The sequence below is a fragment of the Dermacentor silvarum genome, chromosome 2 (genome assembly GCF_013339745.2).
Source record: "Dermacentor silvarum isolate Dsil-2018 chromosome 2, BIME_Dsil_1.4, whole genome shotgun sequence".
Taxonomy (NCBI): Eukaryota; Metazoa; Arthropoda; class Arachnida; order Ixodida; family Ixodidae; genus Dermacentor; species Dermacentor silvarum.
This window is the reverse complement of record NC_051155.1, coordinates 18101335-18128156: the sequence shown is the minus strand read 5'-3', so window position 1 is coordinate 18128156 and position 26822 is coordinate 18101335. Positions and strand designations below refer to the sequence as shown.

At 51.7% G+C, this 26822-nt stretch overlaps 1 protein-coding gene across 1 annotated transcript in view; it reads left to right on the top strand.

Annotated features, from left to right (window-relative positions):
* The window catches only part of LOC125943381 (high-affinity choline transporter 1-like), a 34466-nt gene that overhangs the window by 2055 nt on the left and 5589 nt on the right, over positions 1–26822 (top strand). The window contains exons 2-3 of the mRNA XM_049662669.1: positions 602–824; positions 23960–24134. Coding sequence (XP_049518626.1) covers positions 602–824; positions 23960–24134 — 398 coding nt within the window. The remainder of the gene's footprint in view (positions 1–601; positions 825–23959; positions 24135–26822) is intronic.

Sequence of the window (26822 nt, the reverse complement as noted above, 5' to 3'; positions counted from 1 at the left end):
GAAATTTTAAAATATGTGCAAAATACATTGAAAGGAAACGAAATAAATGGAGCTAACACCAGCACTGCAAGAATATGAAGGCTCTTCGCTTCAAGCCACATGCTAGCGATTGAGCGAATGGACCGAACAGCCACGCGGCGCTGCCAAGCTTCTCGCGAGGTTTCGTTTTACATGATTTGTCGCCACGCATTTTCTACCGCTGTGAATATCGTCCTATGCCCAAGCTTTCCCGCACTATGATCCACTGGTCACGTGGCGAGGCGGGCCGTCATTAGTTTGGAAGCGGCAGCGCCGCGCTGCTGCCCCTGCCGCCGCGATGAAATTCCAACTTGCTCGAACCTCGCCGCTCCAGCCGCTTGTGCCGCCGCCGCTTTAAACAGGTTTCTGCGCCGCCGCAGCAGGAATCGCGAGCGTTTTCGCTTGCATGTGAAGTAGGCTTTAAGTACACAACGCAATAGGCGCCACTGAACGGGTGAACATACAAAATAATTGACTGCTTTATATTTGATGTTGTCAGCATATAAAACATGAGTCATCCTATGTTTATCGCTTGACCAAAATAAACATCACCGTTACATGAATCACCGGGCATTGCACGCAGGCGTGCTGGTGGGCGTTGTGACGAGGGCGCTGTGCGGCGAGCCATCCATGAGCGTGCCGGTTCTAGTGAAGCTGCCGTTGTACGACGAGCAGCTGGAGATGCAGCGATTTCCGCACCGGACTATCTGCATGTCCCTCAATCTACTCACCACCGTTGCCAGCTCGGCCCTCTGGGAGAAGCTCTTCGCGTGTGGCGTCATGCCCAAGTCGCTCGATTGCTGCAGGTGAGCGCTGGAGCCGTACAAATATTATTGGCGGCAGCCATTATATGGAAAACTCAGGCGCACTTCCGTCGTCGGCCTTACCGTGATGCTCCGTATATCGTGAGGAACATCACGGCGGTGCACCGTGTGATGTTGGTGCAAATGAAAGCCTGCGAGGGTGAGTCGAGGGTGGTGGCTCGATCTCGCGCTCGCAAGGTAGGAAGGTGGGGTGGAAGCGCGGGGTTTTCCATCGCGCGCACAGCTTAGGAGGGGGGGGGATAGTTTTCACTCTGGTGACGGCTGCGTATGGCCTGGCTAAGCACGGCCGCGTGGGCCATCACTCACAAACCTAGGCGACGGATACGTAACCTCCTTTCTGCCGCAGCGTCACGAGTGCGTGATCTGTTTGGGTGAAGGCAACTGGTAAATCAATCCACACATGCTAGTTGTAAAACATAAATACCCCAGAAAGTGGATTGGAAAATAGCGCCGCGGTAGCTCAATGGCAAGAGCATCGCACGCGTAATACGAAGACGTGGGGCCATTCCCCACCCCACGTTTATTCATCCACTTTGATTTTCATTATTTATCATTTCTTTAATTCACTTAGTAACTACAAGTAATTTCCCCTATGTTGTCCTTGGTGCCATTGTTTGTTGGCTGCTTATGATAAGACTAATAAAAATTGGCCCCCTCGGTTCCCTTTCTTCTCGTTCATTACATATCGAGGCCTCGAATCCGGCAACATTGATGACTTCAGGTAGTAATTTCCTCTATGTTGTCCATGATATGATCATATATATACGCACAAGAAGCAATCTCAAAAGGCGTGCAAGAGACCATTGGTTTCGGCGCAGACCCAGCCGTCTCCTGCTTCGAGCCTTCAAAAGCTCGCAACACCGCCTTTCACAAGGCACATCGCAGGCCTATCACATCCTGCCGCCGGTACGGCTTTTGAAGAGCACAGCCCGGCTGTGCGCGAAGTTGTGTCACGACGAGCAGGTTCGATCACCTTGAAGCACTTTCGTACTACGACCGACTGCAACCAGTGCGACCGATCCCGTATTGTGAGACAGACGGCGGTTCACTGTCCGAGATCGCCTGCCCCGTTTTCCCAACTGCGACGAGATAATCATCAGCGGGACCTGCGACCAGAGTGCGACAGTCAGTGCCGACCTCTAGAGAAGCTGGTTGCTCGCTGGACGGCTCACATTTGACGACTTGAATACCCGGACAAGTTGTATGGTTGCGTGGACAAGTTTAGTGGACAAGAGAGCTGCAAACTTGCAGCGTGTCCGAGTGTAAAGACGAAGTGGACTTGACCGCAGGCGCTCGCAAGGCGGGCGCTAGAAGAGAAGACGACGAGGAGAATATAGAGCAGGCGGCGCTGGAACGGGTGCTGTCTCTGTGTCTCTCTCATTCATTGCAATATATATATCTTGCCCAAAACGCCTTATCCCCAAGCGCAAGACCAATGACACCGACGAGGGGCTCAGGCACGCCCCCGTCTGCGAACCGTAGCCGATTGTGTAGTGCCACCTGGCCACGAGTAGCTTCTTGTGATTGCTTGCGACGTAATTGACAATGGCGACGTTCTAGTCGCCCCATTAGCCCGTTCTCTATCCCAAGGAATTGCACGAACATCGAGTCTTGTTCAATTCATCAACAGCACGGCCCTTCTCGCAGTACTCAACATCACAAATGAGCCGATTTTGTTTCCCAAAGGTGCTTTCGGGATTTGCGGTGTGGACACACAGCCTGTCTCGGTGTGATGGCTTCGAGTACTGGTGCTGCAGAACCACGCCCACCTGCAGATGCTGCTCCTGCTACTGCTCTCGCTAACTAAATCAGTGTGGATATGACTCCGCAGCAAGCACATCAACTACTGGCCTTGTTGTTGAAACATAAATCTTCCTTCGACGTACACTCGCCTCTCTTGGGACAAACTTCAGCAGCAACTCATCGCATACACGTCGGTGAAAGTTCTATTGTCCGCCGTCGACCATATCGCCTCTCTTCCGCCGAACGCAAGATCATCGACAAGCGAGTTGCCGACATGCTTGAGCGAATTATCATCCGCCCCTCCGCGAGCCCTTTGTAGTCACTCGTCGTTCTGGTTCGCAAGAAAGATGGCTCAGCGCGATCTTGTGTTGATTACCGTGCCTTGAACAAAATACCCCGAAAAGACGTATATCCTTTGCCTCGCATTGACGACGCCTTTGATTCATAGTAAGGCGCGGAATACTTTTCCAGTCTTGACTTACGCTCTGGTAATTGGCAAATTCCGATGCACCAGGCCGACAAGGAAAAAAAAACTACCTTTGTGTGATGATGTGGATAGTGGCGTGCGTTGGTGAGAAGACCAGCTTGGAATGATGATTGTGTTATGGCAACAAGAGAATTGGTGATGGTGATAGCGAAGAAGACGACCACGTGCCACGGAAAAAGAAGCGGCACGAGAGCACGCAGAGCGTGAGAGTGAGCGACAGCCTCGAACGTCAGCTCGCAGAACGGCGGTTCAAGGCTCGGGTACCGGCGACCGGGTGTCCTGCTACCGTGCGCACCTGGTCGGAGATCCAGCTCGTGGCTGGGCTCTCCTGCGCACCAGTGACCTGCTGTTCTAGTGGCCTGGTACAGTGCTTCCTGCTGGGACCGGGAAGCTTGAGTTACCTGCCTGCCGAGTGAGCCCGATGACTGGCGACCGGGTGCCCTGCTACCATGCGGACCTGGTCGTAGATCCCGTTTGTGGCTCTGCTCTCCTGTAAACCAGCGGCCTGCTGTCATAGCGGCCTGGTGCAGTGCTTCTTGCTCGCCACCGGGGCGCCTGAGCTACCTCTCCGCCGACCGAGCCCGCTGTTCTAGCGGCCGAGCTGTTGCAGGTCAGACGTTACTGGCCAGTTACAGCAGTGGCCTGGTGCTCTACGGCCTGCTGTTTCCCTGCTTCCACGTCGCGACAAGGTGCGGCGTGGTGGTGACAGCGTAGGACGTGGCCGTCGCAACATCGCACCAGCTGAGCTGGTGCCCGACAGCAGCTACGTAGCCACAACGACCACTGTCACGGACACCGCAACGACGATGCACACGGGCGAGTGGTGACGCATGAGTGTTAGGCACATGTTTATATGGAAGGACAAATGACTTCCGATCTCTAGCCCGTGTGTACGTAGAGCGTCTGTATCGTATTAGCGTGTCTGTGTAACTGTGTTTCCTGTGTAGTGAAGAAGAGGAAGAAGAAGCGCTCTTGCATCTGCCGCTGTGCACGCTATCAGCGTTCGTGGACTATCTCGATTGTGTGAGACGTCATTGCCGTCTAATAAATCGTCACACTACATTTGGTGGAAGGTGCTGCAATCCCCGACCTCACCCTGGATGTTCGCAGCCGAACGTTGCCGACTGCTTCAGCCGCTACCATGCTCGAGCCTACCGACCATCAGCCTGCAGCTTCCGCCGCTCACATCATCTGCGGCGCCGTCCAGCAGCACCGGGACCCTCCTGTCTTTAGCGGAGCCGATGAGACTGACGTGGAAGATTGGCTAACTATGAGCGCGTCAGTGAACACAACAAGTGGAATGACCCGACGAAGTTACGTAGCCTCATCTTCTATCTTGCTGACGTTCAACTTCAAACCTGGTCCGCTTTCAAGACAGCTTTCGCGGAAGTCTTCGGCCGTCCAGCCTTGCGAAAGCTTCGTGCTGAACAGCGTCTACGCCAGCGCGCTCAACAGCCTGGCGAGACGTACACCAGCTATATAGAGGATGTCGTGGATATTTGCGCCCGCGTCGTTTCCACCATGAGCGAAGAGGACAAGGTGAAGCACATCCTCAAGGGCATCGAGGACGACGCATTTCAAATTCTTCTCGCACGAAACCCTTAATCTGTCGCTGCTGTCGTGACTCTTTGCCAGAGCTTCGATGAGCTGCGTCGACAAAGGGTCCTTGCGCGCAGCGCTGTTGCACCTGGCCACTCTCGCTCGGGCCTCACGCTTCCCTCCTATTCCACACCCGAGTCCTCACTCTCCGTTCAGATTAAGGATTTTATTCGTGAGGAGGTGGCATGCCAACTCTCTATGCTGCCTCTCAGCGATCGACCTCTACAGCCTGACACATCTCTGGCTGCTCCCATTAGGAGAGCCATTCGCGAGAAACTTGCCGAATCGCTACCTTTGGCTCAACCCTGTCCTCCCGTGGCTGCACCTCTGATCTATGCCCCTGTCGCAGCGCGACCTGCGCCGCCGACATTCGCGTTTCCTGCGTCCCTGCGACCTCAACCAGTGCCAACTCCCGCGTCGCCTCCTATTCCGCCTCGAAGCCAAGTTCAGAACCCTTGGCGCACAGGCGACAACCGAGCCATTTGTGTCGCTTGTGGTTTCGCCCGCCATGTCGCTCGCCTCTGCCATCGTCGCAAGCCACCTGCTAACCCTGCTGTCGCAACGCCTGGGTATGACTATCCCCATGATGCTACCGGGCATTCTATGCATCCCAACCCACAGTATTCGCCGTCGCCTCGACGCGCTTTCAGCAGCCATCGTTCTCTGTCACCGCGTCGTCGCTTGCTTTCCCCCTTACGTCGTCGCCAGTCACCTAGCGAGGGAAACTAGTTGCTGCAGTTGTGCAGGCACGAACTGCCAATTCGTGACTTCTACAAGGCCTGCACAGTCGCCACGAATTTACTGGACGTTTTGGTCGAAGGAACTACCACAATTGCTCTTATTGATACTGGGGCTGCAGTTTCTGTAATGGACGAAAAGCTTTGTTGTAAGTTCCACAAGGTCACCACGCCATTGTCTGGTTTGCTACTGCGCACTGCGAGCGCGCAGCATGTAGCACCGCTTGCCCAATGTACCGCAAGGGTGGTCATTGCCGGCATTGTTTATGTTGTTGAATTTTTCGTACTGCCTTCATGTTCACATGACATCATCCTCGACTGGGACTTCCTGTCTCACGACATCGTGCCATCATCGACTGTGCTCGGACCGAACTGGCGCTTTTCCCGCTTTCCGATGCCCTACTGCTGCCTGACCCTTCGGCAAGTAAAGCCGCCAAGCTCACTGTTGTGTCCGATACGGACATACCACCTGAAATGGCGGTTCTTGTGCCCGTATCTTGCTCCGCCGCGCCAGACGCTACGGTGCTTTTTACACCGTCGCCTATATTTTTTTACGTCGCAAGGCTCTACCTCTCCCGTTTGCCGTCCTGAACACTGTATCTGGATTATCCGCTATGTTTGTGTGTAACCCGTATCAATCCCCTGTGGCCTTACTGCGCGAAGAATCACTTGGTCGTGTTCAGCCCCTTGACCCGCTTCACATTCTCGATACTTCCGACGACACGGCCTGTTATGAGCTCGACGCCCTCACTTCTCCCTTGCTGTGCGAATCATCATTATCATCATTGTCGCCGTCTTCGTTGTCAGACGTTCTTGAATCTGCCTTGGACGCCGATCTGCCACCTCCGTATCACCAGTAAGTCCTCGCGCTTTTTCAGAATTTTCGCTCGTCGTTTGATTGCGACCAACCATCCCTGGGACGTACGGTGACTGTTACTCACAGCGTCCACACTGGTTCCCATTCACCATTACGCCAGCGACCATACCGCGTGTCGGCAGCCGAGTGACAGATAATTACCGAGCCAGTCGACGATATGCTGCACCGTGGCGTCATTCGGCGTTCCCACCGTCCTTGGGCATATCCTGTAGTATTAGTACGCAAGAAGGACGGCTCAATACGCTTCTGTATGGATTACCGTCGGCTCAATAAGATAACCCGTAAAGATGTCTATCCGCTGCCTCGGATAGATGACGCTCTCGACTCCCTACAAGGCGCTGAGTACTTCTCATCCTTGGATCTTCGCTCCGGCTATTGGCAAGTGCCGATGGCTGAAGAAGACTGTGAGAAGACAGCTTTCGTCACGCCCGACGGCTTGTACGAATTTACCGTAATGCCGTTCGGGCTCTGCAACGCGCCCGCTACTTTCGAGCGTATGATGGACACCATCCTTCGTAACTACAAGTGGAAAACATGTCTGTGCTACCTTGATAATATCGTAGTGCTTTCGCCCGATTTCCCGACGCACCTCGTTCGCTTGCGTGATATACTTACCTGCCTCACCTCTGCCAGCCTCCAACACAACATCAAAAAGTGCCATTTTGCGGCCCACCAGTTAACAATATTGGGACACGTTGTTTTGAAGGATGGTGTGCTTCCTGACCCAGCCAAGCTTCACGCGGTCGCAGAGTTTCCGATGCCCACTACTCTTAAGGCACTCCGCCGCTTTATGGGGCTCTGCTCTTATTTTCGGCGTTTTGTGCGCAATTTTGCAACTATCATCGTACCACTGACCAATTTGCATACCGCTAGCGGCGGCATCTCCGCGTGCTCAAATTAGTGTGACGAAGCCTCTAAGCAACTACGTCGCCTACTTCGCCGCCGATTCTTCGACACTACGATCCCACAGCGCCCACAGAGCTACACACGTACGCCAGCGGCATCGGACTTGGTGCAGTCCTAGCCCAACGGAAAGACGACTACGACGAGTACGTCGTCGCATATGCGAGCCGCACTTTAAAGAAGGCAGAAGCCAACTAATATGTGACAGAAAAGGAGTGCTTGGCCATTATTTGGGCTCTCGTCAAATATCGTCCATACCTATATGGTTGCCCTTTTGACATTGTTACCGACCACCACGCCCTTTGCTGGCAGTCTTCGTTGAAAGATCCGTCAGGTCGCCTCAGCCGCTGGGCACTTCGCTTACGAGAATATGACATCCGCGTTGTCTAAAGATCAGGCAGAAAGCACTCTGACGCCGATGCGCTTTCCCGATCGCCGATACCTTCCGATGTGGCTTCAGTGTCAACGCCTTTCGCATCCATGTCGACCATCAACATCGCTGATATGCCGGACGAGCAGCGTAAGTATCCCCTGCTTTCAGCTATGCTGACTTTTCTCCACGATCCATCCGTCACACCCTCTTCTCGAACACTTCGTCGCCAAGCCGCTCACTTTGGTGTTCGCGACAACGTCCTTTACTGCAGAAACTGATGTCGCGAATGGCTGCTTCTGATACCACGACACATGCGTACTGACATATGCGCTCATTTCCATGCCGCTCCTCATAATTGTTACGCCGGCGTTCTGAAAACGTATACTCGGCTGAGGCAGCGTTTCTACTGGCACGGGATGCATCACTTCGTGCGCCAGTACGTGCGCGCTTGCACGGCGTGCCCACGGCGTAAAGTTCAACAGCGCCCTCCTGGCCAGTTACAGCCGCTCCCCTGCCCGGCCCGGCCATTCTATCGCGTCGGCATGGACCTATACGGACCACTTACCTGCAGTTCCTCTGGTAACCGAAGGATAATTGTAGGTGTCGACCACTTGACGCGCTACGCCGAGACTGCCGCACTCCCGGCGGCCTCTGCGCGCGAAGTTGACTTCTTCATCTTACGGAACTTCGTTCTTCGACATGGAGCACTACGAGAACTGCTCAGCGACCGGGGGCGTGTGTTCCTGTCCGAAGTAATACAAGCCCTTCTCACTGCATGCAGCATCGTTCACCGCAAGTCTACCGCCTATCATCCGCAAACGAACGGCTTGACAGAGAGGTTCAACCGCACACTCGGTGACATGTTGACTATGTACGTTGCCTCGGATCACAGTAAGTAGGACACTGTTTGACCGTTCGTAACGTATGCCTATAATACGGCCACACAAGCTACCTCTGGCTTTTCGCCATTCTTTCTGCTATATGGCCGCGAGCCCTCGTGTACAATGGACACGCTGCTCCCATACCGACCCGACGCTTCTGAATGTCCGCCAGTGTCCAAAACCACCAAATACGCAGATGACTGTAGGCAGCTCGCTCGTACCCTTACGACCGCCGCTCAAGGCCGCCAAAAGCTGCGGCATGACAGTAACGTACCTACGCCACATTTTCCGCCTGGTTCCCTTGTTTGTTTGTGGATTCCACCTCACAACCCTGGCCTTTCAACCAAACTTCTTGCACGCTATGATGGCCCTTAACGCGTCATCGACCATACCTCCGCTGTCAACTACGTTGTCGCGCCTGTGACGCCATCACACGAACTTAAGGCTCACCCACACCGGCGACTTCAGGAGGTCGCGCGACCATTTGCGACTCGCGAACAAAAAGTGACCGAAGGCTACTGATGTTCACACCCGCAAGCCCGGCTGAGCGTGACCTGCAAGTCGCAATCCCGGACATTCTCGTTCTTCAGCGAGAATTCTAGGGATCTACGCAGTTAGCGCGCACTTCGCTGGCACTGTGTAAATTGTTTTCGCGTTCCGGCAACAGCCATGGATTTTGATTCAAGCGATGGCTGGATTTTGATTCCAGCGAACAGGAAGACGTCGTCCCTGTGCTGATGTGCTCCGCCTGGGTGTCAGCTGTGGCAGCGCGGAAGCCTCCGAAGAAAACGCGACGCTTGTGGGTACGCCCGTGCCTCCGCTCGCGCGAAGTGACCGGCTACGCAAGCCGCCTCCTGCCCGAACTTTGTGCGCATGACAACGAGTATTATCGAGATCAAGTTGTAATTTCTAGTTCGCATTGCGTGTTATTCGGTGCATAATATTAAAGCGAAGCTGTTCACCCGCTGTTCACCTTTGGGTGGCGTGCTCATCCAACGAACGGCAGCTGGAAAAGGGTTTGTGTTGTGCTTTATTTTCCTGCTGTTTAGCTTCCAGCGAATGCGACCGCGTACATTCGACACGTTGCTGCAATTGCTGCGTCCCAGAATCACAAGACAATAGACCAATTACCGGCCTTTAGCCTGCATATCGTGACGCGGACATTGCGTTTGGCGTGGACGACGACACACATCACTTTCGGCGCGGCGCTGATTGGTTGAGCAGCTTTGCGACCACGGTCGCGCGACTGAGAAATCGAGCAGTGAGCGACAGGCCCAAAATTGTCGCTTTTCGAGAAAATCGACCATTTGCGACTGGTCGCTTTGCGACCAACTTGGTCGCGCGGCCACTGTCAGTCGCCGGTGTGAATGAGCCTTTAGACATCGCGGGCGTGACACGGTTCATGTCAGCCGACTGAAGCCATACTATGACCCCCTGATCCTACCTACGCCGTAAGTCGCCAGGATGGCTCATCTTCTCTCCCGGGGGCCATTGCAGTGAAGAAGAGGAAGAAGAAGCACTCTTGGATATGCCGCTGTGCACGCGATCAGCGTTCGTGGACTATCTCGGTTGTGTGAGACGTCATTGCCGTGTAATAAATCGTCACATTACACGTGTAAAAAGCTCCCGAGTGCCGTTTCATTATTAAAAGGATCATGGGCCCAACGGGAAACACCGGCAAGTTTGTTGTTTCCCATCACACTTTACTACAGCTGATAGACTGTACGAATTTAACGTCATGCATTTGGCCTTTGCAATGCTCCAGCAACCTTCGAACGAGTGATGGACGCTGTTCTGCGGGGCCTTAAATGGAAGTCTTGCTTGTGCTACCTTGACGACATATAGTCATATTTTCTTCAACCTTCCAACTACACTTGCAGCGCCTAGACGAAGTTCTGACGTGTCTCTCTGCTGCTGGCCTTCAGCTGAATACCTAAAGGTTCCACTTTGCCAGCAAGACTATTAAAGTACTGGGCCACCTCGTAAGCAAAGACGCCATTCGTCCTGACACCGAAACGATTACCGCCGTCCTCCGCTTTCCGAGGATACAACGCTCCAAAGAGCTCCGCAGCTTTCTTCGCCTTGCTTCTTACTTCCGGCGCTTCATACGTGACTTCACCACCATCGCGGCTCCATTTCACCGACTCGTTCCTTCGGGAACTCCATATGTATGGTAACTCAAGTGTCAAGCAGCTTTTCACATTTTAAAGCGTGCAATCGCTTCTGAGCCAGTGCTTTGTCGCTTCGGTGACTCCGCCCCCATTCTACTCCATACTGACGCCAGCGGCCATGGAATAGGCGCTGTTCGTTTGCAACGACAACGTTTTGAGGAACGCGTGGTCGTATACGCAAGTCGGATGCTAACATCGCCCGAGAAAAAGTGTACAATCAGTGAGCAGGAGCGTCTCGCCGTTGTTTGGGCCATACAAAAATTACGACCTTATTTACACGGCCACCACTTTACGGTCGTGACCGACCACCACGCCTTGTGCTGGTTGTCGACGTTAAAGAATTTGTCTGGACGTCTAGGTCGATGGATACTTCGTCTGAAAGAATATTACTTCGACGTCACGTACAAGTCCGGCAAGAAACACAAAGATGCAGATGCTCTCAGCCGCTGTCCGTTACTACCGCAGTCCGACGTTCCCTGCCTGCCTCAATTCGTCACCAAGCCTGTGAACGCGTGCTCTGCAGTGCGTTCACTCGCCGCTCTCAACGGTCTTCCTTCTTTCCACCCTGAGATGTTTGAGTCCCACCAACGCAACGACGCTTACTGCCACTTAAATATGGAACGCCTTCATTGCTCATCTCGCCCTCCTAACGCGCGAGCCCGTTGCCAGCTACAGAACTTCAAGGGTGAAAACTAAATCCTATACTGGTATATCTTCCACCCCGAAGGACAGCGTTGGGTTCCTGTCGCTCCTCGATTACTCAGGGCATATATATTGGAGACATTTCATGATGATACCATGGCTGGTCATCTCGGCTTTCACAATACCTATGAACGCATCCGCAGTCGTTTTTCCTGGCCTTGCCTTGCTACCTGCGTAGTGAAATACGCCGCTTCTTGCTCGCTCTGCCAGCGCCGCAAAGACCCACTTCACCTCCGGCTGGACTGTTGCAACCACTTCCCTGTCCTGACGCTCCATTCGCAGTCATCGGGATTGACCTCTACGGACCGCTGCCATTATCAGCTAGCGGCAACCGATGGATCGTCACTGTAGTTGACCACTTGACTATGTACGCCGAAACAGCTGCGCTACCTTCAGGAGTCGCGGAGGAGATTGCGACTTTCTTCTTGGAAGCCATCTTTCTACGACATGGAGAGCCACGCGTCCTTTTAAGTGACCGTGGGAAGGCGTTTCTGTCCAAGCTACTCGAGGAAGCCCTCCGCACATGTAACAACACCCATAAGACGACTACCAGCTACCATCCTCCGCCTAATGGCCTCACAGAGTGATTTCATCGAACACCAACTGGGATACCATCCTGCCATTCGTGACTTTTGCCTACAAAACCGCTGCACCGCGCACTACTGGGTATACTTACCGTTCGTTCTAGTTTACGGGCGTCAACCGACCTCTTTCCTCGACATCTCTTTTTTTGATGTCCCCGTGAACTCGTCGGCGTCAGTGAGTGAGCAGTTAATATCTCGCCTAGCCGCGTGTCGCCTTCGCGCCCGCCTCAACACCGAAGCAAGTCAACAGAATGGGAAGACTCGATACGATGATTTCACCGCGTCGTTCTCTTCAGCCCCAAAGATGAATTGGTATTGTCTACTCGAGTTCCTGGCCTGTGTGAAAAGTTTCAGTCACGTTTTCTAGGGCCCCACACCATTGTCGAGCAAACTTCGCCAGTGAACTAGTGCATCACTGCCGCTGTCATGCCTTCCGATGGCCGCTACCATGGCACAGAAATCGTCCACGTTTCGCGCCTAAAACCATTCCATTTAAAACCAATTAAATCAAACCGCTCTAAACAGCAGCCAGGTTGGCCGCTTCCGCGCGAGGGGAAAGTTGTGTGAGCACAATATTCATCCTTCATCTTCTTCACCTGTACATAATCATCATCACTGTGCGCGTCATCTTCGTCCAGCGAGTGGCTCAGCCGAATATAGGCGTCGAGACAACTGCTTTACTGCTGCCTTACAATATACATCCTATAACTTGAAAGAAGTGTTGGTGCACGTAGGACAGCAGAAACAAACATTTAATTGTGACGTTCCGGCTGGGGTCCGCCTACTTCACGAAGGTCGGACCCCGGCCTACACGTTGAAAATAAGTATTTTTGCTTTTCGGCGTGTGCCTTCCCTTTTTCAATGTTTAGGCACCCGATTCAAAAAGTGGTTCCTATATATATATATATATATATATATATATATATACTGTAACTAGATTCTTCAATGGGCCAAGCGTATGTGGACAAAAATGTTGTAGTTGCGCCCGACAGGCGAAGCATCACTTGCGATAGCAAATTGGTAGATAGCTATGCGCAGTTAAGAATAGTAGTTCTAGCGGCTGCATAAACTTTGACACATTCGCTTACTAACTGAATTAACAAGCGTGGTGGTCTCAGCGCGCACAGGCAAACATAAATAAATCACACCCGATGACCGCAGACAACCACTGTCAAAACGCTGGCGTGAGCAAGCAGCGAGTGAAGGTTCGTGTGCTGTATCGCTTCAACGGAAACTAAGCGGCGAAAGCACAGCGCATACTAAGGTCAGAGCCGTGTGGAGATCGCTTTCAAGATACGGTGCGCGCGACAGCCTGCGGGCTGTCGGCGCAAAGTACAAGTACGCAGTTGGCAGAGTGTAAGCCCGCCCCCCTCCTCCCTCCCGCCCTGCCTTCCCGCTTTCCTCCTTTCGCGTGGGAGATTGAGAGTCCAGTAGTTCCCCTTGCGCCCGTTTGCAAGATACACGTTTGGTGCCGCAGCACAGTGCCCCCCCCTTCCCTCCCTTACCCCAACGGCCTTTCGCGCGACGGAAGAATTAAGTCACGTTTGCTCTACGCCGTGCGTTCGCTCTCCGTGAGAGCGCGTGGGGGACTCGCACGTACGGCGCACGGCGACGAATTTATCGCCCTTGGACTTTATACGCAACCTCGCAAACGACAGAAATTCGCTTGAAGTGTCCATATAATTGCTATCCCAATAAAATGATGCGCTGGTTAAACCTGTTGGGTAAATAACCCAACAGGTTGGGTAAGTGGACCGACGACAACTGTTGAGTACATAAACTTTAGATAACCGCGAAGTTGTGCTTCTCATCTTTCTATATATATATATATATATATATATATATACACACGAGCGTTCTTGCTTTCCGCCCCATTGGAATGCAGCTGCCATAGCCCGGATGCCTGCGGTGAACGCGCACAGCGCAGCGTCATGACTACTGCCACCTGGTGTTGGCAGAGTACAGAGGATGATGTAGAGGTACAGGTCTACGCGCCATCACCAGATGTGAGTGACCAGGAAAACCTAAGGCTTACAGGCTTACCTTTTGTCATTCTTCTACATGACAAATTGGTGGAGGTGTAGCAGACCCTGTCACCAGGCCCCGTCCAGCAACCGGAACACCAGCCGTACCCTCGTGGACGCCCCAGTGCATCAGACAAGCGGAAGTCTACGAGACCTCCACAAGAATTGGAACTCCCTGCCGAGAGAGTGGCTATAACTAAAGCGACTATCAACTAAAATCATCCAGAAAGGCTCCACGCCGGCCAACTGTACCATTCAGACCCTGCGGACGCCGATTACACTTCACGGAGAAATATTTGAAGACGTGGAGGACTGACTGAGTGAGTTTGAATGTGTCGTTGATTTCAATCACTGGTATGACCCTAGACATCTCCGCAACGTCTATTTCAGCGGAGAGGATGGCGCCCACACCTCGTTCCAAAATAGAGAAGGCGTCTAAACAACCTTGAATTCCGGTGTCGGCTCCTAGAGTGTTACAAAAAGCACTAATCGCCGAGAACGAGGTGAAGGTGCGCTTTGGTCCCGTGTTCAGCTGCCGAATGAGACCATTACGATGTAAGTCGAAGACATGACACGCCTCTCTAAGCGAGCGTGAGGACAAAGTGCCATTGGAGGAAACGCTGCGCCACCCCATGCGTGGCATGAAGGAACAGCTCTTTCATGGTATGGTGTGGAGCCCCCCAAGGACTGTGCAGAGTTCCTCGCTGAAGCTGTCACGATGCAGAGTGCTTCATCCGCGGTCTGCCTTATTCTACCGACACGTGAACGCTGCCTGAATTTCCGACATGTTCACAGCTTCCAGGAGCAGCAGCACCGACTGGGTTCGCCAACTTTATCGCTCTGTCTTTCGCGAGGAAATTGAGAAGATCTGCGGAGTGAACAAGCCAGTGGTCGGTTCCATCGCCGGTGTTATCCGCGATGAGGTCCCGCAGGCGCTGAGGACCTCTTTACCCAGCGATGTGACACCGGCGCCTGTGCCCAGAGCTACACAGCGCCGGACATATTGGAAGCCCATATTGGGTAGATTTTAACTGCGCATTTAACAGGGACAAAGCAGGGCGAAAAAGACACCAAGTGCGCCATGACACCTCTGCGCACGTGGTGACACCACTGCGCATGCAGACACCGCTGTGCACGTGCTGTCTTTTTCGTCCTCCTTTGTCCCTGTTTCTAGCGCAGTCAAAATCTATCCAATATGAACTTCAACCAACTTGGTGCACTAATGCAATATAGGAAGCCACCTTGCCACACTCCGTGCCTACTTTTCGCCCTGACGTATCGATCCACAGCGTACCTCCAGTCGCGATCCAATGAGCTCCCGCCAGTTTAGGCTGCGACGGCCGCCGCGCGTACCTGTGGAAGTCTGATAAATGACAGATGACCACTTAGCTACAACTGCGGTGAGGCCGGTCACATCTTCCAAGACTGTCCATACCTACAACACGGGTTGGATGGGCTTTCCATCAACTCGCCTCGCCCCGAAGTTGGCCAGAGGCCAAGGGAAATAGAACATTATCTTGTGTAGCGCCCTATATCGTTTTCATGGCGTCAATAACGGTCAGCCTCCCCAAGGCGACCCTACCTCTACCGCCGAGGTCGCTGAAACTCGACGTGCAGAATAACCCACATAGGCGCGTGCACGACGATTCACTGAATACAGATGGTCTACACGTAATGAAGATAACACATCCCCGCTCGAGTGCACTGACGAATAATAGCCGCCGAACACATCTGACTTGCCACTGGGTCTCGCCTGACATACCTTTGCTGACAGACGGACTTCAGGTCAGTGTTTTAGTGGATACTGGTGTGGATTATTCTAAGCGGGAAACTGGCCGCGGCTCTTAAAAAATATTATGCCTTGGAATTTAACGTGCATTTGCACAACTGGCGGTCACATCATTATACCTCTGGACTGCTGTACCGCCAGAATCAATGTTAGTTCGTCGACATTTGTAGTCACCTACCTGATCGTCCGCCGATCTTCGCGTCAGCTTATTCTCGGCATGGACTTTCTTCCGGTGTACGGTGCAATTATATATCTCCGTGAGCGCAGCGCCACCTCAACACAATGTGCCACAGAGCGAGACATTCACAGCAAGCGCAAGTCAGCGCTGCGTATTTCTGACGACAAGGTGACGCTACCTCCCGGAGCGACTGTGCTGTTGAGAACGTACGAAGGACTTCGAGACAGCGACGCGGTGACTGAGAGCAACGTCTCGCTTTTACTGCTGCAAGGTGTATGCGCGGCGCCAAGTCTTGTACTGGCGGTCGCAGTTACTTACGATTTTCATCTATGAACACTGGCACCTTTTTCGCTGCACTGCACTGGCCTGCTACAAAGATCCCATAGCCGGCATCACGGAATGCTTGGAAACTTAGGAAATGCTCATTGGTAGCACTTCTCCTGGCGGTATTGACTTGAACTCGAAGCTTTCGTAAGAACGCAAGGCTGCACTTCACAACTTTTTAATAGAATTTAGTCGTGCTTCGCTTCTTCCTCTAAAGACCGCCAACCGCCTCTCACCAAACAACAAAATATTACCGACGATGAGGCCCGCCCTATACGAGAAAAGCCTTACCGCGTTTCCGCTAAAGAACGCTAGGTTATCTAGGCACAAAATAAATAAGATTCTCTATGATGGCGTCACCTAACCATCCAGGAGCCCATGGTCCTCACCAGTCGTTCTAGTTAAATAAAGTCGCAGTTTCACCCGGAAGGCGAAGCATGCAGCTATACGAACTAAGGATAGTAATTTTATCGGCCGTATGAACTTGTAAACATATAGGCATACTAACTAAATTAACAAGCATGGTGTCTCGCGCACAAGCAAACATGAACGCATCTCACTCTATGACCGCGCAAACTCGCTGTCAAAACGCTGGAGCGAGTAAGCGCGACAGCAGCAGCGATCGAATGTCCCTTCCTGCTGCCGCTCGCGTCAACGCGAACTAAGCCGTGAAAACACAGCGCAGGGCGGACTCTGTCCGCGCTGCAGACACAGCAGCCCGGGCGGGCGCGCCGGCCGCTCGGGCCCCCGGACCAAAATGCCCCCCCCCCCCCCCACCTCCTTTCCCTACCGACCCTCAGGAGCGTTGCGTACAACTGGAAGACGGTGCTTCCTTCCCGCTTTCCTCTCTTGTGCACGCGAGATTGAGCCGCGAACGCCGGCTCACCATCGCACGCTTTCTCATGCATATACAGAATACGGTGCGCGGCGACGATTTTATCGCCCTTGGACTTTATACGGTGACAACGACGGCAGAAATGCGCCTGGAGCGTTCATATAATTGCTATCACAATAAAAAAGGCGCAACACTGCGCTTGTTTGTCGACTACAGTAGGCTAAACGGCCTCACGAAAAGTTCCCGTTCTCACATGTCGTCAAATCTTTAGACAGGTTGTGGCACAGTATGTATTTTACATCCATTAACAAATTGAGGCCGATGAGCGAGATCGAGAAAGTACTGCGTTCGTAACTCGGGATGGCCTCTGTGAATTCCGAGTTCCTTTCGACCTCTGTTTCTGCACCACCAAATTTCCAGCGAACAATGGATGCCGTTCTCGCCGGCTTGAAGTGGCAAATCTGCCCTCGTTGATGTGGTCATCTTCAAGTTTTAAGAACATCTGAAGCGCCCATGAACGGTCCTTGGAGCCATCCTCTCAGTCACCTCGCGTCACAATGAAATCTCAAAAGTGTCATTTCGGCTATGGAGCTGAAGTTTTGGGGACACGTTGTGAGTGCTGATACGGTTTGAACTGACACCGACAAAACTACTGCCGTTGCCGCCTTTCCTGTTCCATCATGCAATAGAGCAGTGAGGCGTTTCCTCGGCTTGCGTGCTTAATATTGTCGTTTCAATGCTAACTTTTCTAAGATAGCCAAGCCATACCTTCACTGAGCTCTCTCGAGAAGACGTACGAACCTTTGTCTGGACCATATAGCGAAATACTACATTCAAAGAGCTACGACGATACCTGCAGATAGCACCTGCTCTTGCCCACTTCGATGAGAAGGCAGCTGGAGAGGTCCACGCAGACACAAGAAAGGCCGGACTTGGTGCGATCCTTGTACAGTAACACGAGAGCGTTGAGCGAATCATAGCGTATGACTGTTGTATTCTCACACAAGCTGAGTCTAATTATTCTATTTCAGAAAACAACTGTCCTATCGTGTGGGCGACTACGAAATTCCTGCTTTACCGATATGGACGCGCCTTCAACGTAGTGAATGATCACCACTCGCCGTGCTGGCTGGCCAATCTCGGGGATCCGTCTTGTCATGTCGCTCGTTGGAGTCTGCGCGTGCAAGAATTTACCTTCGCAGTTGTGTACAAGTCTGCGCGCAAGCACGAAGATGCCGACGCTCTTTCGCACGCACCCGTTGAACCTCCTGCTCAGGACTCTGAGGACAGTGGTTTTTTCGGAGCCGTCACAATTGCTCACGTTATGTCAAGGCAGCGAGCGAATAGCTAGTTATCGATCGATTAGAAGGCCAAAACTCGAAGCTTCCTTTGCACACTACTCGTGAACTGTCCTTCTTTTGTCTCAGGAGAGGTGTCCGTTACAAGAAAAACGTCCGTGCCAGCGACAAAATCTATCTTCTTGTCGTGTCCACTGAACTCCACCATCACATCTATTTAGCGTGCCATAACGAACCTGCGTGGGTCATTTGGGCTTCGCGCGGACTCTCACGCGAATGCGCCAACAGTACTACTGGCCATGGCTATCAATTAGTGTGCAGTGCAATGTGAAAGGATGTCGTGAATGTCAGATCCGCACGTCGCCGCCTATGAAACCCGCAGAGTTACGTCAACCAACTGAAACACCCAAGATACCGTTTCATTTAACGGGCATAGGCCATTTCCAGCCTCTCTTGTCGCCTTCAGGATACAAGTGAATTTTAGTGGCATCGGACTTCTTCTATCGTTATGGGGGGACCAATGCCTTAGCTCGTGGCAGGGCGACCGAAGTAGCCCAGTTCTTTGTGCACCGCATCATTCTTTGAGACAGCGCTCTGTCACACGTATTCAGAGATAGAGGAACGGTATCTGTGAGGGGGTTTATTTACAAAGCAGTTAGGGCTACGCAACAGCCTTGGCTCAAGAACGTCGGTCGCTGTCTCGCGCTCTCCGGGCTGCTGGACTTCGTCATCCTCTCTCAATTGCTGCGGACTCTCTTCTCCATTACAACAGAGCTCATGGTAGAGGACGTCTTGAAGCTGAGTTCTACCAGCCACCATAGGACAACCGCCTACCATCCGCAAGCAAATGGGCTGACTGTGAGATTAAATAACATCATTGCAGGCATGCTGCTATCAATGCACGTGGGTGTCCAGCATAAAACCTGGAACGATATTCTTCCGTTTATCACGTTTCAGTGCACCACTGCAATGCAGGAAACAATGCGGTTTATTCCATTCCACCTGGCCTACGGGCGCAACGTGGAAATCGTGCTGGAGGCTATGCTTTCGTGCTACAACGGTGACGACCTTGCTGAAGGTGATAATTCAAGCAGGGTAGGTTACTATTTGTAGCTGCCCCGTTTCAAAGGGGATGCCAGTTATTCATCAACGAAGTGCGAAACAGCCGCACTGCAGTACACGTGTCATACATAACTCGCATCCACGTTGTGTTGCTCAATTCATGCACTGCTAAACGCATTATCATTGACAGCCACCTTGAGATGGGTTCCGCTTAATTGTTTTATATTTCAGCCCCATCGAAAGGCAGCTGCCGTATCCGGATTTGATTCCGCGACCTAGCGCAACGCCATATCCGCGACGCTACCAGGGCGGGTACATCTGCAATCCATGTTTGTTGAATAGATATTGCACTTGCAGGAAAAAATACTGATTCCATCCTGAAAGATTTAGCACACTTTACACACTCGCGCATTCAATGCGCACAGTAAACAGATTTGGAAAATCCCTTACACGCGTACTAATTAGGGTCGCCAAATGATTCGCTACTTACTCCGAATAGCATTAAAGGGCCCTAAACCACCCAGAGGTCGAAATTTAGTTGTGGTGTTGCAGTTGTGCACGAGTCTACAACGAACACGTAGCCGCGAGAATTTTTCGAAGTGGTGCCGTAATAGCGGAGTTACACTCGTTTGATGATCGAAAAACGGCCCTCGCTCGTTTCGCTCTTTCCTTCGCTACGGCTGGTCTCTCCTTCTCACCGATTGCTGCTCCAAATGTCACGTGACATACGTCATCGCCAACGAGCTTCTCAAAACACTGCCTACTTCCGGTTAAAGCGGACGACGATACAGCCTCCAGTCTTCCGCGCGAGAGGTGTCCAAAGAAGACGACAGTTCGGCCGGCGCCCCGCCCGCTGCACGATCAACGGGTTAATCGACGACCGCGAAGCTGTGCGCCTCTGCCACCGGCAACGAAAACATTGGCTGCAGCTGAGTGCAAGGCTACCGACGGGAGACGACCGGCTCGGCTGTGCTCGCATCGTAGCCGACGGCGCCGCTAATATCAGCGTATTTTCCTTCTTTGTGTACAATTGTTTCTAAGAGCGATAACAACGATAATAAAATATTGTGGCTCTGAGCGTCGGTAATTCCTTTCAAAGCGCCGTCCGCTTTAGCTTTGAAGGGAACCGGAAAAGGCCTAGCGACGATATCGGCGCCGTCGAGCGATCAGCGGCGGTGAAGCTGCCGCATAAATGAGTCCCGGTCTCATACTCTCTGCGTACGGCAAGGAATTCTCGCCGCTCGCGAGCAATACCGCTGTCGAACGGCGGCCCGCGCATGGCAAACGGCGTGCGGCGAGTTAGCGTGCCGGTAACGTGGACGTGAATTCAGCGCTTCTCGGCTACCCGCTGTTGCTGCGGTGCCGGCGCGTGTTATGCGAAGCGTGCCGCTATAGACCTAAAGCCCCTATATTTATAAAAGTAGCGCCATTCTTAGATCTTGCCGCCACCGCGCTCACCCCGGCGCTTCCTCCTCGCCCTTTCTTGGCCGCCTCCTGTAGCCCCAGCCTCCTCCGCTCCCGCATTGGCCAATCCGTGTCACGTGGAAGTTCGCGTCGCGCTTTTGTATATTTTTTTCTTTCCAGCGCGCTCCGACTGCCATTCTCGGGCCTGTGCGACGAAAGTGCTGTACGCACAAACGGATCAAACGTGTTAGGGACAAGAACTTCGTTGTGATGGCATGCTGCTGCGCCTTAAGTTGCCGCAACCGACAAGGCGAGGGCAAAAGGCTTTTTTAGGGGCGAAGCTCCTTATGGCGGCACCCGTTCCGTCCCCGTAGTAGTAGTAGTAGTAGTGTGTAACCAGTCTGAGAAAAATGAGAAAAAAATTCCGAAGTTGTTTCCGTAGCGCGGAATCGAACCAGGGACCCCTCGCTTCCGAGCGCGTGGCGTTAGCCCACTACGCCACGAAGCGGACATAGACAAACGCACCACGATGGCTATAAATACCCAACATTAACGAAAGGCCGCGTTTCTAGCGCGTTTCTAACGCGTTTGTGCTAGCGCGTTACGGCCCGTGTAAGAAGCTGGTGTAAGACGCTGTGGCCTCTCCACCTTACCTTCAACGCGTTTCGAACGCGCTGCCCAAAGCGGTGGCAAGTCAAGTTCAAGTCGAGGAGTGTTTATGAATACGGGGGGTATACTCTCTCTGCAGTCATGTGATGGCGTCGGCAAACGCGGTGCACGTTCCGGCATGTGTAAATGGCTGCGTAAGACGCTGTGGCCGCTCCCCCTTACTAGAGAGTACTGCACGTTTCTAACGCGTTTGTGCTAGCGTCCCCTTAAGCGGGAGATCCGATGATTCCCTCCGGAGCTTCGCCCACTCATCATCATTCACCTCGTGGATCTGCTGTCATTTTTTGTTTACCATCCGGCGTGCGCAAACGCTTGCTGCACACTTGATATTTGCGCCGTCTCGCATCGTCGCGTTGCTACTTCCAAAATGGCATTATTAAGACCAGTTACTGACTGACGAAGCAAAATCGCGCCTCAAAAACGTCTCCGCAGGGCGCGATCGAAGTTTTCCTCGGATTTCCTCTGGTAGCGCGTTAGCTGTCGTCTGCCACGGCAGGCCCGACGCAGGCGGCGCCACTGTCGATATCGCGCCTCGATCGCGCTGGTCGCGCCGAGCGCGATAGTGGAACGGAGGAGGAGAGAAGTGGATGGCGCTACTTTTATAAATATAGGGGTTTTATATAGACCCTGTGTTGAGCGCACGCCTGGAAAGGCCAACACTGTCGCACTCTGTTTGCGCAGCTAATCAGAACGCTAAGCATGACTGTGTTGGAACGTGAGCGATATCGCGCTTGCGTTGCGGGCTGAAATAACCAGTTCGCAAGCGCACACAAGCGAGCAACACGGCGAGGACGAGCAGGGAGCGCGCGCACCTGCTAGCAGACTAACCGGAAGTCGTAGGTTCTTGTTCGACCAATGGACATCGTTTCCGCCGTTGACATCACCAGATTCGCCCTGCTGACATCATGACGACCGCTGGGGTTACTATAAAGGCGAGGGGAGAAGGACGGAATTGTTTTTCTGGTTTTGTGGCGCGCCCGCGGCGCGTAGCGCTGCAGCGTTTGGCATCGTTGATCGTGACGGCATTCTGAACTCGATGCGCCTGTTTACTTGCCATGTTCAAAAAATATCTGAGGTGGTTTAGGGGCCCTTTAAGTCTATGCCACAATGAAGTAGTTACATCTTCCTTTCCTGCCTTTCCTGCAATATATTTTTTTCTGTGTACATTACGCGTTCTTTTAACGTGCACCAATTTGCTGCGATTTACTACGATATCGCAGCGAGGCGATATCCACTACGCGACTGCAGTGGACGTAAAAATAGACTGGTGATGATGATGATGGCTACGATATTATACATTGTATAATATTTTTTTATAAACGCTGCTGTAGCTTTCATTCTGAGAAACGGGGGGAAAGTCTTGTCAAGTTTTTATGAATGTTTTCTTTCACCGTGCACCATCACTGTTGTGGCTAATAGTAATCCTCATTTGATGTTGGAATATGATGTGATAGATTGATTGGCTGATTGAATGAACCTCTTGGACAGAACGTGTGGCCTAACCCGATGGAAGGCGCTTTTAACCTATGAATGGAGTAGTCCTATCAATGTTGCCAGGCTGAGACACCACTTTCTTATTTCTTTTCTATGCAAGTTTATAAATTTGGGGGGGGGGGGGGGGGCTCGCCGAGGCGCCATCGATATTTGACTGGCAACGTGAATCGGCAGCAGCCGCCACGTGACGATGCTTCATTCATGGCGATGCCAGACTGGTCTTGTGGTCTGCGCATCTCGTAGTAAGCTCGGCAAAGGCTTCATATAAGCCAATGCCGAGAAAGATTTAGGCGCAGACGGCTGCAGGCTATTGCGGCTAGCGCGTATGCTCAGTTAGGCCATGCACCCCGCCGGGCCAAGGGTAATCAGCCAGCGCGGTACGACGATTCTGGGGGGGCTCCACAATTTTGTTTATTCGTGTGTGCAGTTTATAGCTGTTTAATTCATTGATTGAATGGTGTTGTTTTTTCGTTGACCACTGCAGCCTCTTCCTGGTGAGGGCTACCATGAACCCTGCGAAGGAGGAGCCAAGGCACCTCAATCTGCAATGTACCATTTAAATGACAGGTGTCTCGTCGAGAGAGTGTTATGGGAGTTCTCGGTACTCTGGGACGAGCACTGAAGCTGATATGAACTCTTACAAGTTTTCATAAATTTAACACTTTCTTTTTCACTTTCAGCGACAATGAGGACAATCAGCATGTGTGACTTTTAATAACACTGAATGACACAGCTGTTAGCGGTTGTTGCGTTGCGCAGCTAAGCACGAGATCGTGGTTTCAATAATCCGCCGCGGCAGCCGCATTGCGATGAGGAACAAATGCAAAAGCACTTGTATACCGTGCATTGGGTATAGACGTTAAAGGACCTCAGGTTGACAAAATTAATCCCGATTCACCAACTACTGCGTGCCTCATTATCAGATCGTGGTTTTGGCACGTAATAGGCCAGAATGTTTAATTTTTAACCCCTGTTGGTGTCAGGTGCTTCGTTCCCGTGGACGAGTCGCTGCAGCAGCCCGGGGTTGCTTTGCCGGACAAAAAGGCTTTGGACATGAAGCCGGAGACCGCGAAACCGCCGAAGGCAATCGAAGCCGTACTCGCTGACACCTGCGAAGATGCCACTAGCCACGAAACGAAGGTATCGCCGAGCTTCAAGGTGGGCTCAAAATCGTCACATGAGAAAACATGCCCTATACAGTCCTTTTCAAACAGACCCAAAAATACGTGCTACCACTATGCTTCACGCCTTTTTGGTACGTGCATCTGCACTTGCACACAATAATCTATCACGCGTTAGGACTGACCCAAGGGTGAATACGAAACCAGTGAACGGACAGAAGCAAAAATAGTCTGATACTGTCTTCTGTCCCACATGGTGTAGCATATGCGCAACTTTTACTGTGGAAGATCCTTCAAGAAGAAGGTTGTAAATCCACCGCTCATCCTGTTCACCCCTTTTGTCTTGCGCGTAAGTGCCTGTTTGCTGGTTCCGTGTTCATTCGCAAGTAAACGCCAACACGCCAACCAAATACCCGTTAATCAGTGGGTGTTGATCGGAAGCTTCTGTGCAAGCTTACTATGACAAAAAAGAACCAAAAAACTTCACTTGGTCATTTGGACAGGCCCTATGATGCCGCAATTTTTGTCTGCCGATTGATTTGGCGGTATCATTCTTAGTAGAGTATTTACATTACCATGCTCTGTCTTGTATGCACCAGGTTGCTCGTTCAGTTCTATACCAAGGCCATTACCATAAAAGCGGAAAACAACTGCTTGCTTTATTTATGTTCCCGAGAAGGAACAATAGAATGCCAAAATGATTAAGAGGTCTCCACTTTCACGTGTCATGCAGCCACAGTGTTGCTTTTGTACTGAAGTGCTGTGAATTATTCATAATTTTTAAGCAAGAAAATCTGAAGAAGTTTCAGTAGCGTGGTAAAAGTTCAATATTGGTATGTGATTGTTTATTTATTGTGACTATAACGGACCGTCTATATCTGTAGCCCCAGTTATAAAAAGGGCACGTGAATCATGACAAAAATTCTCGAAGCGAAAATGAGTTGGTGAGCATATGGCAGTCACTCTAAAGTTAAGCGGTGCAGCTTCCCTATATCACGTGCCTCTGCAACCGCGCACTTTCATTTGCAGAGAGGAGGACGCTTTAATTTCTCTCAAGCAATCGCCGATACATCGGCCAGTGGGGTTGGTACGTGACAAAGGAATGAAATAGGTGATTTATGTCAAACAAGGAACCTATTGAAGGGTGGTTGATGCAGCACGTAATCGTTGGCATTGGTTGGCTAATGCGCCTACACAAGCTAGCCATTTCTGTAGGGCCGAGATTTGTGTACGTGGTGTATTGTCTGGTTTATCACTTTGAAATACATGTGCGAAATTGATCCCTTAATCAGTATGCAATTTCTGTAGTACCCTATTTTTTTAGAGCAAGCGCTAGCAGATTATTGTAGAATGGGAAGCCTTCCCCAAATTCTCGGGAATGACACCAGTGTCGAGATATTGATTCCCAATTTTGCTGAGAAATGCATTGGCGTTCCAGTTAGTTTCTTGAAAAAAACATCGCTTTAGGCATTGGCGCACAAAATTAACTGGAACGCCAATGCATTTCTCGGCAAAGTTCGGGGATTAATATCTCGAAACTGGTGTCGTGCCGAGATTTAATTCCAAGTGGATCCGCTTTTCGAACTCTACGGCTATAATTTGTAAATTGTGATATGGACCATCAGGTAATTAGTGGAAAACTTAATGAGTAAATTTTGGTGGATTAGTCGAATATGCATTTCATTTTTCTGTGGAAGTAATGTCCGCTTCTTCCAGTAGACCAGCTCATTAACTAGAATTGGGCTATCCGGCAAAGGCAACCTTACACAAATTCGGAAAGGTTTCACTGAAACACCCTGTATATATATATATATATATATATATATTCTAGCGAGGACGATACCCGTATGCGAGCTTTATCCTCGCCCGAGGATAGAGCTCGCGCGTTTGTTGCCTGACGCTCGATCAACAGATCTGCCTGTGTATCGTTATGGCTTGCTAATTAAACCGCGTTACATATTTCGTGGAGGTTCCTAAGCTTTCCCAAACCCTGGAACTCCGTAGTCGGAAGTTGCCGCCCATCATGCCTGGCGACACAAGCCAAACACCACCGCCGGTCACGCTCAACCATCTAGGTTCAGGCTCGCGGCGTCAACGAATGCGTGAGCGCCCACGACAAATGGGACGATGCTCATAAATCGAACAACGCGGTCATCCACCTCAAGGACGTAGCGAACGTGAACGAACGTGTGGTTCCCCAACCATGAATCTGACCTTCGCACCTGGTCCGACTTAAATACGATCTTCAGGCAAGTTTTCAGTCAGCCCACGGTGCGAGAGCTTCGTGCGGAAAGGCGCTTGTGCAACCTTTCGCAGCAGCCCGGTGAGAACTTCACTACCTATATAGATGACGTCGTCGAACTTTCTATGCGCGTGAATGCATGAATGACTGAATTTGGTAAGATTCTTCTTATCGCGAAGGGCATCGAAGACGACGCCTTTCAAGTGTTCTTACCGAAAAACCCACAAGCCATCGTCGAAATCACTGACCTTTGTCAGAGTTATGATGAACTCCGCAGACAACGTCTCCTGGCCCGGCGTTCTTCCACACAGGATGCTTCGATTTCGAGCCTAATCGCAGTTCCCGACCACGGCTCCCTGCTCTGCGAGATGGAGTTCATTCGTGTAGAAGTCGCTCGGCAGCTGTCTCTACTCACTGCCGTTTCAATCCCTACGCCATCTTTGACTCCATACCTACGACAAATATACCGGAGCAAGTATCTGA